This window comes from Podarcis erhardii (assembly GCF_964252035.2).
Source record: "Podarcis erhardii genome assembly, chromosome: 7".
Classification (NCBI taxonomy): Eukaryota; Metazoa; Chordata; class Lepidosauria; order Squamata; family Lacertidae; genus Podarcis; species Podarcis erhardii.
Genome location: NC_138511.1, coordinates 75,557,004 through 75,572,740, shown reverse-complemented (window position 1 = coordinate 75,572,740; position 15,737 = coordinate 75,557,004). Strand labels below are relative to the sequence as shown.

Below are 15,737 nucleotides of genomic sequence, written 5' to 3'. Positions count from 1 at the left end.
AACCCCTGTCCACTGCTTGAATCAACTTTCTTCTTTTTATTTGCTCCCGTGGTTTCGCCTGAAGGGGGGTGGGTTGGTACAGAGATCAGTTTCGGCAGGCGTGTCATGGCTGCCACAGCAGCCAAGATGAGACATCACCCGAGAAAAAGAGAGGAACGAGATGACCACATTTCCCACAAGCTGGGTCTGAGTAGACTCCAGGCTTCTAAGCAAGACACCCACCACAAAAGTGACATCACCTGCTACAGAAGAACCATCCCTCTCTCTAGGTCATGAAACTAGGATTACAGAAAAGGGTTAAGGTTTGAGCAAAAACAATTATCAGTCCTTTCCTGGGTGTTTACTTTGGAGGAAGGCCATTAAATGCAAAGCACACACCCTGCCATGTGGTAGACCTAATCCCAGCCAATAGTGGGGGAAGGGGTATAACAGCATGCCTAAATTTAAGCCACCAATGGGTTGATCCCAATCTTTTCCCCTGGAGCAAATGTTTTTTTATCTCCCTAACCCTAACCCTAACCCTAACCCTGGGGCTGGAAACTTGTTAAGGTACTTTTCTCAGCAAGCAAGGATTTCTTAGTTCCACCAACAGGATTTCTTAGTTCCACCAACTATTAAACACTGTTGAAATTCCAACGAGGCTTTCATAAGATTCCCTGATGCTGGACATTACTACCTTTCCTTATATCCTTGAAAACACAGGCACTTTCTACAACACGTAGATGGGGTTACTAGGTCTTATTTTGGCCCCTGTTCCTTTAAATCTCCCAATGAGCCTCCTCTCCCAACAAACTGAGGGAGTCAAAGTCAACAAGGCAGATCATTGGGCTGTAACCAGACAAACCTATATGCAAAGAAAGACACAGACAATCCCTCAAGTTGAGAAAGGTTGTTGTCTTGCGGGAAGGGAGCCAACAAGACAACTTTGTTTTTCAATCCAAGAAGGCCCAGGAACTGAAGAGAAAGGGCATGTATTTTACATCCCAGAGGTATGGGAAGCAGATTAGGGAAAACAAGCTTCTTGGCCTCCCTACAGGACCAAGTTTCAAATCACTGGTCCCCGCCCCTAAGCCTAACGTACCTCACAGGGTTGTTGAGGCAATTAAATGTGGGGAAGGGAGAGAAAGAGAGAGAAAACTCTGTACACCACCTGCAACCCTTTGGAGAAAAAGATGGGAGCCAAATACAGTAGATAAATCATCTCAGTTGCCAACTTCCTTATCCTTCGACAACTACATAACAGCTAGAAACCTAACAGGTGCTGATTTCCCTCATCACTTCCATAATAAGAAAAAGGCTTCACTCTGTTAATTTCTGCCTGTCGGAAACCCTATTTTCTTTTTTGTGAAAGGGGGGTGGGCGCAGAGAAAATAGCAGCCACATACGCTTTCCTCACCAGGAAGCCCATACCTTGGAACAGGTGGGTTTCCCAAGTTGCGAAATATCCCCATACCCTTTGGAAGACAGAAACCCCCCCTTTGAGCTCTCCAAACAAAACAAAACAAAAAAAGGTCAGCGCGAAGGAGAAAGGAGCGCGAGCCCTTCGCCCAATCAGCTCTCGAGTTCTCTCCCCCCCCCCCGTCAAAAAAACAGAAGACCCCGGACGAGTTTCCCCCAGAGGAGGGTGGAGGGGCAAGGCAGAAGGGGGTCCCGCCGCTCGCGCTGTTTTAAAAAAAAAATTAAAAAGTTCTTTTTACCTAAGATCCAGGCGCTCCCCAAGAGCCACAGCAAGGGCAGCATGGCCGGCCGAGTCTCCATTTCCCACCCCGCTGGCTTGAGAGACGCGGGGAGGGGGGGGGTCCGCAGGCAAAGGAGGGGGAAGCGAGAACTCCGTCGGATCCTTCACTACTTCGGCCCCTTCTTCCCTCCGCGGACTCTTCAGCCGAATCCTTCAGGAACAGCCGCGCCCCGCGCAAAGCTCCCGAGTTACGTCCGACCGCCAAGCCCCTCTGAGGGCTCTCGCTCTCTCCGCGCGCCTCAGGTGCAGCGCTCGCTGTGGGTGCCTCGCCCAAACGACGGAAACTACCAACTCCCATAAAGGAGGAGAAAGGGGGGTGGCGTGGAGGAGAGACGCGAACCTGCTGGGGCGCTTTCCGGCCACGAAAAGGCTTTCGGTGTGGTGTGGAAGCCCGTCCGTTTGCCGCCTTTGAGAGCCTCTTTTACATCGAGGTCATTGGTACGGAAGGCAAAAAGTAAAGCTCACCTGTACCTTCCCGACCCGGCCCCCCCAACCCTTTTAGTAGGTGGTTCAGCCCTCCCCCCGGCCGTATTAAGGACGGGCCGGCCAACCTAAAGGAAAAGGGGTGGGAGAGGAAGGGTCCAGCTATTAAACTTTGCAGCGTCCGCCTCCCCCCCCCCCTTTATATGGAAGTGAACTTGCCCAGGTGCTGCCTTGGCAGGCGGAGGGATACAGAGGGCAGATTTCAAAAGCGCAGGGAACGTGATTGGTGGAGGACGGGTTGGTCCAAGAGGGTAGGGAGCTGGTTTCAGCCACTTTACTGTACCTAAACAAAATAAAAAAATTCCTTCCAGTAGCACCTTAAAGACCAACTGAGTTAGTTCTAGGTATGAGCTTTCGTGTGCATGCACACTAGCTCATACCTAGAACTAACTCAGTTGGTCTTTAAGGTGCTACTGGAAGGAATTTTTTTATTTTGTTTTGACCATGGCAGACCAACACGGCTACCTATCTGTAACTTTACTGTACCTGTAAAGCACATTTGAAGCGAGTTATTCTCTCAAAGAATCCTGGGTGCTGTAGTTCCCCCATCGCAGAAGTACAGTTCCCAGCAACCCTTAACAAACTACAGTGCCCAGAGTTCTTTGAGGGAAAGAACATACTTTACAGGTACAGGTGCTGGAGGAGACTCTTGAGAGTCCCATGGACTGCAAGAAGATCAAACCTCTCCATTCTGAAGGAAATCAGCCCTGAGTGCTCACTGGAAGGACAGATTGTGAAGCTGAGGCTCCAGTACTTTGGCCACCTCATGAGAAGAGAAGACTCTCTGGAGAAGACCCTGATGTTGGGAAAGATGGAGGGCACAAGGAGAAGGGGGCGACAGAGGACGAGATGGTTGGATAGTGTTTTCAAGGTTACCAGCATGAGTCTGACCAAACTGCGGGAGGCAGTGGAGGACAGGAGTGCCTGGCGTTCTCTGGTCCATGGGGTCACGAAGAGTCGGACACGACTAAACGACTAAACAACAACAAATATTGCAGGGATAAGTGCACAAAGCCAAAATTGTGTACAGTATTGTCAAAAGATATAGGGTGCAATGGCCAAATAATCCTGCCCCCCTAGATTTCTGCCCTCTTTTATTAATTAATTACTTAATTTTTAGTCAAGCATCTAAAGCTCGGCTGAATGCATACGTTAAATGTGCATAAGTTGTGAGTGCCTTTTACTGAGCAAGAGCTGAAGGACTGCTTGATACAATCTCTGCGCGCTAGGTTTGTGAGAGATATTTCACCAGCCTGTTAATGCCTACTATTATTGCCATTTTTTTAATGTACCTTTCACTTAGTGGTTAAATTGCTGGACCAGGACGTGGGAGAACAGAGTTCAAGTCAGTATTCAACAATATTTTTATGGATGCTTTTTGACGATTTTATTCTTATGTGCTGAATACCACCTTGGTGTATTTTTATTTACATGTGGGCTGTAAATATGTAGATAAATAAATAAAAATGCCCAGTTAGGCACAAAGCCCACTAAGTGCCTTTCAACAATTCATTATCTCTCAGCCTTTCCTGCTTTTAAGGCAGGAGTAGACTACCTTCTGGAAGGAACTTGCTAGCAGCGGGTATGCCCAGTTGTAAGAAGTAGTTAGAACAGCAAATGTGTTTGTTAGATTTGTGCAGTCAATTACAGTGGCTACCATATTCAGGTCTCCATGAAACCTTAAGCTGGCCCTGAGTTCAGGAACTACGCTGGGGCTATGAGGCAAGCCCTCCAGAGCTGGATTGGGTCTTTTACACCCCCAGTGAATTTTTAAAATATTAATGGTTTGGCATCTTACTGTCAACACCCTTTTCTTTCCAACATTCCCAGTTTTGAGCTGTTTAGAAAATAGGACTAGTGTATGTTCATGTGTGAAATGTTGTGGCAGCATGGGAAAGTGGTTAGAGTATCAGACAAGGGCAAGGAAGACTAGGGTTTAAATCCCCACTCATCCATGAAGCTTACTTTGGTAAATTGCCATCTTTCAGCCTGGCCTACCTTGCAGTGTTTTTGTGAAGTTACAATGTGTAAGGGAAGAGCCATGTATGAGGCTCTTGGAGAAAGGGAAGGATAAAAATGTGGGGGTTTTGTTTTTTGCTTTTGAAAAGTTGAAAAAAATGTTCAGAATCCTCCCTCTGGGTGCCACAATTTAAGAAAGATATTAACAAGCTGGAACATGTGCAGAGGAAGGCAACCAAGATGACCAGGGGTCTGGAAAGCAAGCCTTATGAAGAGTACTTGAAGGAGAGGGGTATGTTTAGCCTGGAAAAGAGGAGACTGAGAGGAGATATGATAGCCATCTTCATATATCTTGGGGGCTGTCACACGGAAGATGGAGCAAGCTTGTTTTCTCCTGCTCTGGAGGCTAGGGCCCAAACCTACAGATTCAAATTACAAGAAAGGTGGTTCTGACTAAACATCAGGAATGATTTTCTGACAGTAAGAGCTATTCAACAGTGGAACAGACTCCCTTGGGAGGTTGTGGACTCTCCTGGAAGTATTTAAGCAGAGGCTGGGTGACCATCTCTCAGGTGTGTGTTAGTTGAGATTCCTGCATTGCAGAGGGTTTTCCTAGATGAACCTTGTGGTCCCTTCTAACACAACAATTCTCTGATTCTGTTGAAGTTTTGATTGTAAATTCTTTGGGGCAGGAGACCTACGTATCTTTTCGCTTCTGCTGTTGTATGATGGCACAATCTTTTAATCACAATCTTCCTATATACTGAATTGTTTCCCCGTCAGGAACTAGCTGGTGCAACTTGTGATAAATGAGTTGTCTGAAAGTTGGGGGAGAAATGCTAAAAGCGAATAAACAAAAGGAGTATTTTGATTTATTTTTTTTACAGCACCATCAATATATGTGGCCCTTTCCAATATAAGCAAGCGAAGAAGAAGAAAGGCTTTGCTTGCTACTTGCCAGAAATAACTTCTGTTCTTGTTGTTTTAAAATTCTGCCACTCGGGATAAAAGGAGAAAGGAAAGGGAAGGAAAACATAAGCCGAAAGATAAAAGGCAGAGGCAGAAGTTTTCCCGTACATATAGCAAATGGCACAGGGGTCATTCCTACAATCTTGTGATTGCAGAGTTTCATGTTGGCACTGATCTGCACTTTGGGAAACTGCTATAAGCAGAGTGGTTTAACCATCAATTCCTCTTCACAGGAAACTCTGGGTGCAAACTCCACTGAATTCAGTGCTCCTTATGTCTGAGTAAATATACATAGCCAGAAAGGGGAACCTGTTGTTGAGCTCCAGCTCCCATCATCACAGATGAGCCAACCCCAACACAGGCAGCCCATCCCTGGGTCGGAAACCTCAATTTGATTATTATTCCAGAAGATTAATAAGAGCTTGAAAAAAAAGACTTTGAACTTACAGTTGCATTCCTGTTGTACCACATCATACTTTGTTTAAAACACTCTTTGTTTCCTTTAGTAAAAAGAAGAATTAGTCATTATTTATTTTCTTTTTCATCACTGTTTGCTGAATGAGCGGTGTATGTTTTCTGTTCACAAGAGAGACCTTTTATGGTTAGAGAGATCTTTTGTGTCAACTGGTCTTGTGTGTGTGTGTGTGTGTGTGTGTTTAAAAATTACAGGTGAATAGAAACATGAGGCCATACTTAGGAGGATCAGGATACATAGAGACCCTGCCTAACACCCTGAGAGCTGCTGCCAGTCAGAGTGCAGGCCAGTCACCAAGCTGAGCCCTGCCCTGATGTTTTGGACTACAACTCCCATCAGCCACAGCCAGCTGATGTGAGTTGCAGTCCTGAGCAATGCGAGTGAGAGAGAGCACCATGTTGATGAAGCCTAGTGTAAACAAATGCAACATCCTGTTATAAGGAAGTTCTCTACCATTTTATGGTGTGCATGTAGATCCCGCAGTTTTAAGCCCCACTTTTTTCTGGCCCTTTGGCTGCAGCCTCTCCCCGTCCCCCACCCCGACATTACTTCCCCCTCCTTCCCCAATTTACGGTAAGTGGCAAACACACTGGCCCCTCCACTAAGGCCCAACTCCCTTAAATGGAATCAAAATCTCATAGCAGATTGTTGGTAATGTGAGTACAGGATTAAAACAGCATCCTTAGCTTCCATGTCCCTTCTTGCTTCTCTCCTTCTTCTGCATTCTTTCCCTTTATATTGTTATGAGTTGGGGGGGGGGGTTCAGTATGGATGAAAACCCTTCCAAACTTTTGATCCTGTGTCTCTGAGAGCAGAATGTATAAAAGGAAGCTTGCCAAGCCAGTTCCTTTGTTTGCGTGGCTAGTTAAGTACCACAATTTAGCATATCCAAAGAGGTCGCTCTGCATCTTAGAACATCAGGGTGGGCCTTTTCCCCCACCCCCTTCACCTGACCAGTATGTAGGAGAACAATAGCTGCAGTTGGTTTGTGAAGGAGCTGGAAGCTGGAGTCAGAAAGACATCTCTTGCTCTCTGCATTGCTTTGAGCTGAACTTGGGGGCTCCCCTCAAAACTTAAAAGGGAAGCGAGTCCTGTTGGGGTGTTAGTGCTGTGAGCCCCTCCATCCTATGCTCGTATGTGTAGGTAAGTGTAAATATATCCCAAAGACACCACAGTCTCCTCTGACCTTCATTCCAAGAAAACCAAACCTAGTAAGCATGGGAACTCCCAGAATCTCTCAGCATTCGAAGATTGAGGTGGTGCATAACAATATTGTCTTTTTTCTAATGTTCTTCCCCCTTTCTTATTTATATTTTTATTTTAGGTCTTTTTGTTAAAATATTTGTAAAATAAGAAAATTTTAAAAAAATTAAAAATATATTTATCTACAGTAAGGGAAAGAAGTCTTAGCACCTTTATAAACCATAATTCTGCACTTATCTATACTGCCCTCATTACCATTTTCTGTTGTTACATACATTTATAAAGGCAATGGCTGCATCTTTCCCCCCTTTTAGTAGGTTGCTGTTAAGAATATTTATTATCTATAACAAAAAATAAAATGGGCCGTGGGAAGGGATGAACCGTGTGTTTTATACTAAACTCCCTGGAGAAAGAAATGTCTAATAATTTTATTCGTGTAAAAAATAAAAATGCCCAGCTTTTCAGCTGATAAAGCCTCCCAGATCAGATCAGGAATAAAACAAAAATAAGAATGAGTAATGACTCGTCTCCCCCTGGCAGCAGTTGTGGAGAGAGGCATGTCTGGGTCTCCAGACAACCAAAGTCATGCTGAACATCAGCAGTTAGAATTACTCTGGCTAAGCCCCACACTCCATTATGACATCATCATCCTCTTGCCCACCTCAGTTACGATGTCACAGTGAGGTCAGCTAGAACGTTCCTTTCCAGTTGCCCTTAGTGTGACAGTGCCCAGCTGGTCATGTCCTCTTGGGCATCTACTGTGGCTCTGCTCCTGGGTTTGGCCTTGGCCTTCACTGATGGTAGCCTGTACGAGGGCCACTCCCTTGGGCCGCCATGTGTCCCAGGCCAGCCTTGCACAGTAGCCTTCATCTCTGACAACCCAGTGATCCTACGCTGCCCCCATGTCTACTTCAAGATTTTCGTCAGTTGGCAATACCTGGACCCAGCCTGGGCGAAGGAGCAGCCCGTCACCTTCCTGCGCTCAGGGGGCCCCATCTGGCCCTTGCTCAGCCATGCCAAGTTGAGGAGGTTGCGCTTCAAATCCCAGCTAGTCGCTGGCAACCTCTATATCCCAAACCCCAGCGTGGAGGACTCGGGCTTGTACACCTGCCGGGCAGGTGATGCCACGATCGCCTACTACGACGTGGATTTCCAGGATGCCGGGAGCATCCACGTCTCGCACGCGGGCCTTGGGGAGACAACCCTGGGCAATTCCACCGCCGAGCTAGAAGACGGAGCGCAGGCCAAGCTGTTCACCTCCTGGAGCCCTTGGCAGTCTTGCGACCGCTGCGGCAACCCCGGAGAAAGGAAGCGAGTGGGTTTCTGTTATGCCCAGGTGACCCGGGAGGACCAGCACGAAGAAGAGCCACTGCCCTGCGGGATGGTCAGAAGGAAGCACCCAGCGTTGCCACGAAGGGGCCCGGAGCTGCGAGTGGAAAGCTGCCAGGTGCCCTGCGATGCGTCTTACCTGCTGTCCCAGGATCAGGCCAGCGCCGTTCCGCTCCTCGTCTTCACCACCTACCACCCCCAGCTCAAGACCGTCGCCCACCTGCGCTGCCCAACCTCTTCCATCTACAGGTACGGACCTCATGCTCGCTCCGTGGTAGAGCCCCGGGCCCTGGCTCAATCCCTGGCAACCCTAGCTAAAAGGAGCAGGGAGAAGGCAGCAGGATCTTTCTCTAAGACCTTGGAGAGAGAGCCACTGCCAGTCAGACACTAAGACAGGGGTCAGCAAACTAAGGCCCGGGGGCTGGATGTGGCCCACCGGGCTCATTAATCTGGCCCACGAACCTTGCGGACCCGTCCGCCCACTCGGTCAGTCCCCATGCTAAACCAGTGTGGCTTGGAGGCCGCGCCATGCGGGGTCTGACTTTCGCGGCACGGCTTTGGATTGGCTGCAAGAAGCTCCTGCAGCCAATCCAGAGTCATGGACACCTCTGGGCCCCTTCCTTCCCGCTGAGGTGGCCGCGTATGGCCAAGAGGCGAGCGGGAGGAAGCGGTGGCGGTGGGGAGGCTGCCTCTGCCACCCAGGCCATCAGCATGGGCTCTGTGCCCCACAGATCCCTGGCCAAGGCAGAGGACAACAACGATGCGGTCGAAGACGAGGCGGTGGCTGCGGCATGAGTGGCAGTGGTGGGGGGGTCTTTTCAGGAGGGGGGTCCTTTGGGGGGTGCTTTCAGGAGAGGGTGGGTCCGCCCCCCCCAAAGTCTGAGGGACAGTGGACCGGACCCCTCCTGAAGAAGTTTGCTGACCCCTGCACTAAGACTACACCAAATGCAAATGGACCGATGGTCTGTAAGGCAGCTCGATAAGCAGTGTCTCCTTGAGACGTCGTGTCTCTAGCCCCACACTTGCCTTGCAGGGTTTTTGTGACGATAAAATTGGGGGAAGCCCTTGGCAATCCCACCACTGGCTCTTCAAAGGGAGGGTGGGATGGAAGTGTAGTGAACAGGTGGAGCTCAGTGCTCCACGGAACAACTGCCTTCTGGCGCAGCACATCCCATTTTGCTACCTGAGGCAAAACAGGAAGGTGCCGCTGCTGCAGCCACACTTGCTGTGAGATCTCACAGGCGGTTGGAACCCAGAAGCTGCCACTGAAGCCACTTCTCTTGTGACAGTGGGTGGAGTTCCCTTGATGGCTGCGGAGAAGCGGGGAGAAGCAGAAGTGGCTTTTGGCTAGACCGAGTGAAAGCCCTGAGAGAGCTCGCCAGACACCGCAGTAGCTTCTCACTTCTCTGTTGGGGAAGGGCATCAATGGGAGCACCCCCCCTCCTTGGATTCCACCGCCTGAGATGGTGGTTTCAGTTTGCCACACAGGTGGGTGGCTGCTGACTGCAAGGAACCGAAAGCATCTTATTGTTGCCTTGGTGTTGTTGCCATCAATGGCTATTCAGAAGCATTCCTCTTCCAGCAATGCAGGTAATGTGCCCCATGCCAGATCTCTAGAAAAGCAGCCAGCATCCTGAAATATACTCGGAGTCGAGCGTGGATTTCATGCTCTTTATTCAGCTCATAGTGGTGAGGAGGAATGAATGTTTCCCCAAAGTACCGTATCTGCTTTATATACATTATTTACACAATGGGCTGTACGTGATTGGCTAATTCCAGGATTCTCCTGTAGGCCAATCCATCTGGAGCTGGATTGAGTGGCTCCTGCGGACCAATCATACTGCTGCATTGTTCTAGGACTAATCAGACTGCTGAATTTTGGATCCTATTCAATTCAGTATATAACACATCCCAAAATGTCTCCAGAGCTTACAGCTGATCTCTCTCTCCCCCTCTCCCTCTCCCTCTCCCTCTCCCTCTCCCTCTCCCTCTCCCTCTCCCTCTCTCTCTCTCTGTCACACACACACACACACACACACACACACACACACACAGACCCCCAGATTGCATCTTCCTTAGATGGGAAAGGGGAAATCCACCCTCCTTTTTTCCTGGCTGAAAGATTTGATTTGTCAGACTATTTTAGCATTCCACCTGACCTCTTTCTTGTCCATGCCATGAACCTAAGACGCCATCTATGCAAGGCTTCGCTATCCACTTCTTCCAGCAACCCATCCCACATGCTAGCCAGGAGGGCACAGAGGAACCTTTGCTCTTTTAATCTGCCCCCTTTTCACCCCAATAAAATAGTCAAATGGATGTGACTTAGCTATACAGCTGCAAATATAACATTCTAAGTGCGCTCCAAGTGCATCATACAAATGTGACACTAAATGTGACCGAGTGAAAGCCCTGAGAGAGCTCGCCAGACACCGCAGTAGCTTCTCACTTCTCTGTTGGGGAAGGGCATCAATGGTCTCGTAGCACAGGCCCACATGTGTTTCTTCAGAAGTAAGTTCCTCTAAATTTGATCCCATGTAGGCTGTGTAAACATTACGCAGCTAGGTCCATGTTTCCCAATCCAGATCAAAACTGATTTGAGGGGCGGGGGACAAATCAAAATGCAGCCTTTCATAAGAAACTACAGAGGAAATATGGATTGTGGCCAGGACTGTGTGCACAGTGCTCCCCCAGCAAGCAGGGGAAGCACCCTGGGTGCAGAGTAAATTATAGAATCATAGAGTTGGAAGGGGCCATGAGGATCATCCTGCCCAGCCCCCTGCAATGCAGGAATCTTAAGTCCAATGTGGGGCTCAAACCCACACCCCTGAGATTAGGGGTCTCATGCTCTACCAACTCAGCTGTGAGTGTGTACACAGCTTTCCGTCTCAAGTAAGTCTGCATAGAATTAAAGTCAGCTGCACACACATACATCGAAAGCACGTTTTTTGCCCAAAGAATCCTGGGAACTGTAGTTTATGCTTGACACAACTACAATTCCCAGCTTCCATAACAAACTACCGTTCCCAGGATTCTTTGGAAGAAGCTATGCATGGTTTGTATGCAGCCATATATGGCTTGTTCCAATTCTTTCGCCATCCTAGCCATTAGCTGCTCACGCACCACAATCTTCAGCACGAGGAAATGTCTGTGTGAATGAAGGGGAGAGGCTGTCCCATATAAGTGTTCTCATAGCACTTAAGTTTCGCCTGTGTGTGTTCTCTCTCTCAAATAAAAGAAAAAAGCCAGTTAATGATTGACAGGTGACTCGACTTTCACCTCCGGATGCCAGGCCAAAATGCCGATTAATAGCTGGGGGGGGGGGAGGGGACTAGAAAAGTATCAGTAGCAGCATACTGAATCCTACTCTTTAGTGAAGCAGGAAACAGTTCACAGGAAAAGCAAGAAGTTATGTAGGAATAAAGACATTTGAGACAAGGCTCAAGCGAAAGTTTAACATCAGTCTGCTATGTTTGTCAAGATGGGAATCTAATGATCACTGGATCTGGCCCTGATAACGATCTGACTGCTGTTTATATTGCATCCTGACGAATATTTGAAAAAAGCCGGTTCTGCCCTGCCATTCTTGTGTAGGACATTTGTAGCACAGCAATGTCTTTTCTCAACCTGAAATTGTTTGTGCTCATCCTCAAGAAGATGCTGCTTTTGATCTAGATAGATTTTAGCTCCTGTTGTATGCAATAGGGAATGTGGTCACTTGATGGGCTCTTCTTGATAAGGTAATCCACACTTTTTCCCACCTGCACGTTCTCCCAGGTGAAGGAAGAAGGAAGTGGTGGTTGCAGTCTTTGCATATGTATCCACCCACAGTGTTATTGGACAGGTGCGATGGATACACACACAAGCACATTTGTTTTTACCTGTTTTCAAACAGACACACACTGGGGCAATGCGGAATCTGTCTGCAACGAGCGTCTATTTGATGCATGAAACCAGTTTCTCAAGAAGTGCTTTTTAGGGGCAAAAAATAAAAAATGCAGTTTATTTAGATAGCATGTGGACAATTTAGCAAGTCTCCATGGCTTCTAGAACAAAAGGTCATGTGTCAAAAGTACAAAGTTTTCAGCACTTGCTTAAACTTCTTGTTTTGTTTATTCAGGCATTCCCTGAAATGCAGCCCAACCACATAACTGCCATATAGATAATTTGAATTAACTTATTCTGATGTTTGATTTGCGTGTTATGGCATTTTGTGATATTATGCTGCATACTGCTTTGGTATTCTTTATGATAGGCAGTATAGACATTTGTAATAATTATAAGTAAGTAGACGACCTGTCAGCCAATGCAAAGCAAGACAATGAAACAAGGGCTGAATCTAGACATATATTTAAAAAAGCTGTGAAAATGCTTTTAAAAAAAAAAAAAAAGTGTTAAAATATATATTGAATTTGCCATTAGCCCACCATCGCCATCTAGTGTCACATTTGTATGATGCACTTGGAGCGCACTTAGAATGTTATATTTGCAGCTGTATAGCTAAGTCCAAAATATTGCTGCTACCTTTGTCTGCCAATCATTCCTGTGCCTTTGCACAAGACCAGAAACTTGGGAGGCAGCAGCTGTCTCGATTCTTGCTGAGCATTTGGGTAGAATATGGTCTGCGTGGTTTTTCTTAATATTATCTGTAAGGTAGAGCTGGGGACTCCAGGTCCCATCAACCCTAGCGAGCATGGGGGCGGGGAATTATAAGCCATAAAATCTGGAAGGCCAAAGGTTCATACCTGTCGACTGCCCCGGACAAACCAAACACCTTGTTTTTTCCTGATTCAGGTAGGTAGCCGTGTTGATCTGTTGTAGTCATAATAAATAACAAGATGAAAGATATTATATATATATATATATATATATATATATATATATATATATATATATATAAAATGATCCAAAAAGAACTCCCTTAAGAGAATCAAATCTTTTTGTCTTAAGATAGTCTTTAAAAAAAATCTTTCAAATTTATTTATTTTTAAATAACTCCAGTAGCACCTTAAAGACCAACTAAGTATAAGCTTTCTAGGTATGAGCTTTCGTGTGTATACACACTTCTTCAGATACTTGTTTTTTCCTGCAAGTGTATGATGGCCATGTTGGGTGTCGTGCTCTCGTGTGATTTTGGGCCAAGTCCTTGCCCCCCCCCCCAGCATTTTTTGGGGTCTGTGATTTCGCATGGTGCCTCAGAACATGTGCTTTTGTGTACTTTGCCCCCCAAAGTACTTTTCCGGGTTTACGATCTCACACGGGAGGGCAGACCTCGAATAGGGTTTCCCAGTTTGGGGCCATGTTGTGTTGGAGGTGTGTGAAGTTGCCCTATCCCTGTCAGAAACAAAGCTATGCTTGGAATTACTGGATTGTATTTAATGTTGGTCCTACTCAGGGTATACCCACTGAAAATAAAGGAGATGACTAAAGGAGGTTCACCAATTCATTTAAAAGCACTCTTTTACCACTTTAAAGGCTGTGGCTTCCCTCTGGGAAGAATTCTGGGAACAGTAGTTTGTTAAAGCTGTTGAACGTTGTTAGGAAATTCCCTCTCATAAATGCCCAACACCCTGAGAGGCACAAATACAAGATGGGTGACACCTGGCTTGAGAGCAGTACATGTGAAAAGGATCTAGAAGTCTTGGTTGACCACAAACTTGACATGAGCCAACAGTGTGATGCGGCAGCTAAAAAAGCCAATGCAATTCTGGGCTGCATCAATAGGAGTATTGCATCTAGATCAAGGGAAGTAATAGTGCCACTGTATTCTGCTCTGGTCAGACCTCACCTAGAGTACTGTGTCCAGTTCTGGGCACCACAGTTCAAGAAGGACACTGACAAACTGGAACGTGTCCAGAGGAGGGCAACCAAAATGGTCAAAGGCCTGGAAACGATGCCTTATGAAGAACGGCTAAGGGAGCTGGGCATGTTTAGCCTAGAGAAGAGGAGGTTAAGGGGTGATATGATAGCCATGTTCAAATATATAAAAGGATGTCACATAGAGGAGGGAGAAAGGTTGTTTTCTGCTGCTCCAGAGAAGCGGATATGGAGCAATGGTTCCAAACTACAAGAAAGAAGATTCCACCTAAACATTAGGAGGAACTTCCTGACAGTGAGAGCTGTTCGACAGTGGAATTTGCTGCCAAGGAGTGTGGTGGAGTCTCCTTCTTTGGAGGTCTTTAAGCAGAGGCTTGACAACCATATGTCAGGAGTGCTCTGATGGTGTTTCCTGCTTGGCAGGGGGTTGGACTTGATGGCCCTTGTGGTCTCTTCCAACTCTATGATTCTATGATTCTTAGCAAACTATAGTTCCCAGGATCCTTTCTTCCCATGACTGTTAAAGTGTTAGAAGAGTGCTATACAGTGGTACCTTGGGTTAAGAACTTAATTTGTTCTGGAGGTCCGTTCTTAACCTGAAACTGTTCTTAACCTGAGGTACCACTTTAGCTAATGGGGCCTGCTGCCACCCCGCAATTTCTGTTCTCATCCTGAAGCCAAGTTCTTAATCTGAGGTACTATTTCTGGTTAGCGGAGTCTGTAACCTGAAGCATCTGCAACCTGAGGTACCACTGTATATGGATATCATGAATGAGAGCTGTAATTTAGTTCAACACAGTCTACTTTTTTAAAAAAGCATCCTTGACTAAGGCAATGAATTAATCACCTCAGGCATCTGTAGTTAATTGGCTAGGGTGCTAACTGGACAGTAACAGCCTGCATTTCTGTCTGCAAAATGTTGGGACAGGCCGCCTGCCTGCACCCTCCCCCATCCAATGCCAACCCAATTTCTCTCTCCCCCCCCCTTCTTTTCTTCAGTCCTGTGTACTGGCAAGCGGGCCCCACCATGCTGACCCGCCTTGAACTTCTCCAGAAGAATAGCTCCCAGAGCCTGGACAAGGCCACCGGCGGCGGGATCCTACGCCTCTCTTTCCAGAACGAATCGCATGGGGCTTATTACCAGTGTTATGTCAACGGGCACCTGGTGGGCAAGTTCATCGTCGCCTCTTCCGGGGTTGTGCCAGTCTCTGGGGAGCACGGCCACACCTACTCCATCATCGAGGCGCTGATTGTTGGGCTCTCCATGTTCCTTGTTTTCCTGATGTTCCTCAGCATCATCCAGTCCTGCCGGAGGAAACCTGGAACCACCATGGTCTAACTGGGATGCAGACAACCACTTAGACATCCCAGAAAAGCAGGGCATGGATTGCTGACTAATAAAAAATATTGACTAGCAATACATTCGGAGTCAGTCTTGAGCCCTGGAGCTGTGTGTAGGGAGGGGAGGGCTTGAAATCTGTGTTGGTTGGAGTGATGCTGTACAGTAAAAAAGGTAAAGGACCCCTGGATGGTTAAGTCCAGTCAAAGATGACTATGGGGTTGCGGCGCTCATCTCGCTTTCAGGTCGAGGGAGCTAGTGTTTGTCAAAAGACAGCTTTCTGGGTCATGTGGCCAGCATGACTAAAACATTTCTGGTGCCGCGGAACACCGTGATGGAACCCAAAGCACACGGAAAGGCCGTTTACCTTCCCGCTGCAGCAGTACCTATTTATCTACTTGCACTGGCTTGCTTTCAAACTGCTA

At 47.2% G+C, this 15,737-nt stretch overlaps 2 protein-coding genes and 1 long non-coding RNA gene across 5 annotated transcripts in view; 2 read left to right on the top strand and 1 right to left on the bottom strand.

The window, feature by feature from the left end:
• The window catches only part of LSR (lipolysis stimulated lipoprotein receptor), a 24,688-nt gene extending 22,536 nt beyond the window's left edge, over window positions 1–2,152 (bottom strand). Inside the window, exon 1 of one of the 3 annotated variants that reach the window (XM_081869090.1) lies at window positions 1,698–2,152. In XM_081869090.1, the coding sequence (XP_081725216.1) occupies window positions 1,698–1,758 (61 nt within the window). In that variant the 5' untranslated portion in view covers window positions 1,759–2,152. The remainder of the gene's footprint in view (window positions 1–1,697) is intronic. The other 2 variants (XM_081869088.1, XM_081869089.1) reach the window with 2 other exon arrangements.
• Window positions 2,153–7,521: 5,369 nt separating this feature from the next.
• FAM187B (family with sequence similarity 187 member B) lies at window positions 7,522–15,391 on the top strand. Its single transcript, XM_081871908.1, has 2 exons — window positions 7,522–8,405; window positions 14,973–15,391. Exons 1-2 carry the CDS (start codon window positions 7,567–7,569, stop codon window positions 15,310–15,312), a joined length of 1,179 nt encoding a protein of 392 aa, XP_081728034.1. The 5' UTR covers window positions 7,522–7,566; the 3' UTR covers window positions 15,313–15,391.
• Window positions 10,125–11,381, top strand: LOC309345386. The gene is made up of 2 exons (XR_014158218.1): window positions 10,125–10,476; window positions 10,641–11,381. It is a non-coding gene; the product is annotated as an uncharacterized lncRNA (long non-coding RNA).
• Window positions 15,392–15,737: the final 346 nt, after the last annotated feature.

Bases quoted from the DNA above. Each gene is read 5' to 3' on its own strand.
- FAM187B (XM_081871908.1), top strand. From the start codon at position 7,567: ATGTCCTCTTGGGCATCTACTGTGGCTCTGCTCCTGGGTTTGGCCTTG. The intron at 8,406-14,972 runs GTACGGACCTCA...TCTTTTCTTCAG, and splicing joins CCAACCTCTTCCATCTACAG to TCCTGTGTACTGGCAAGCGG.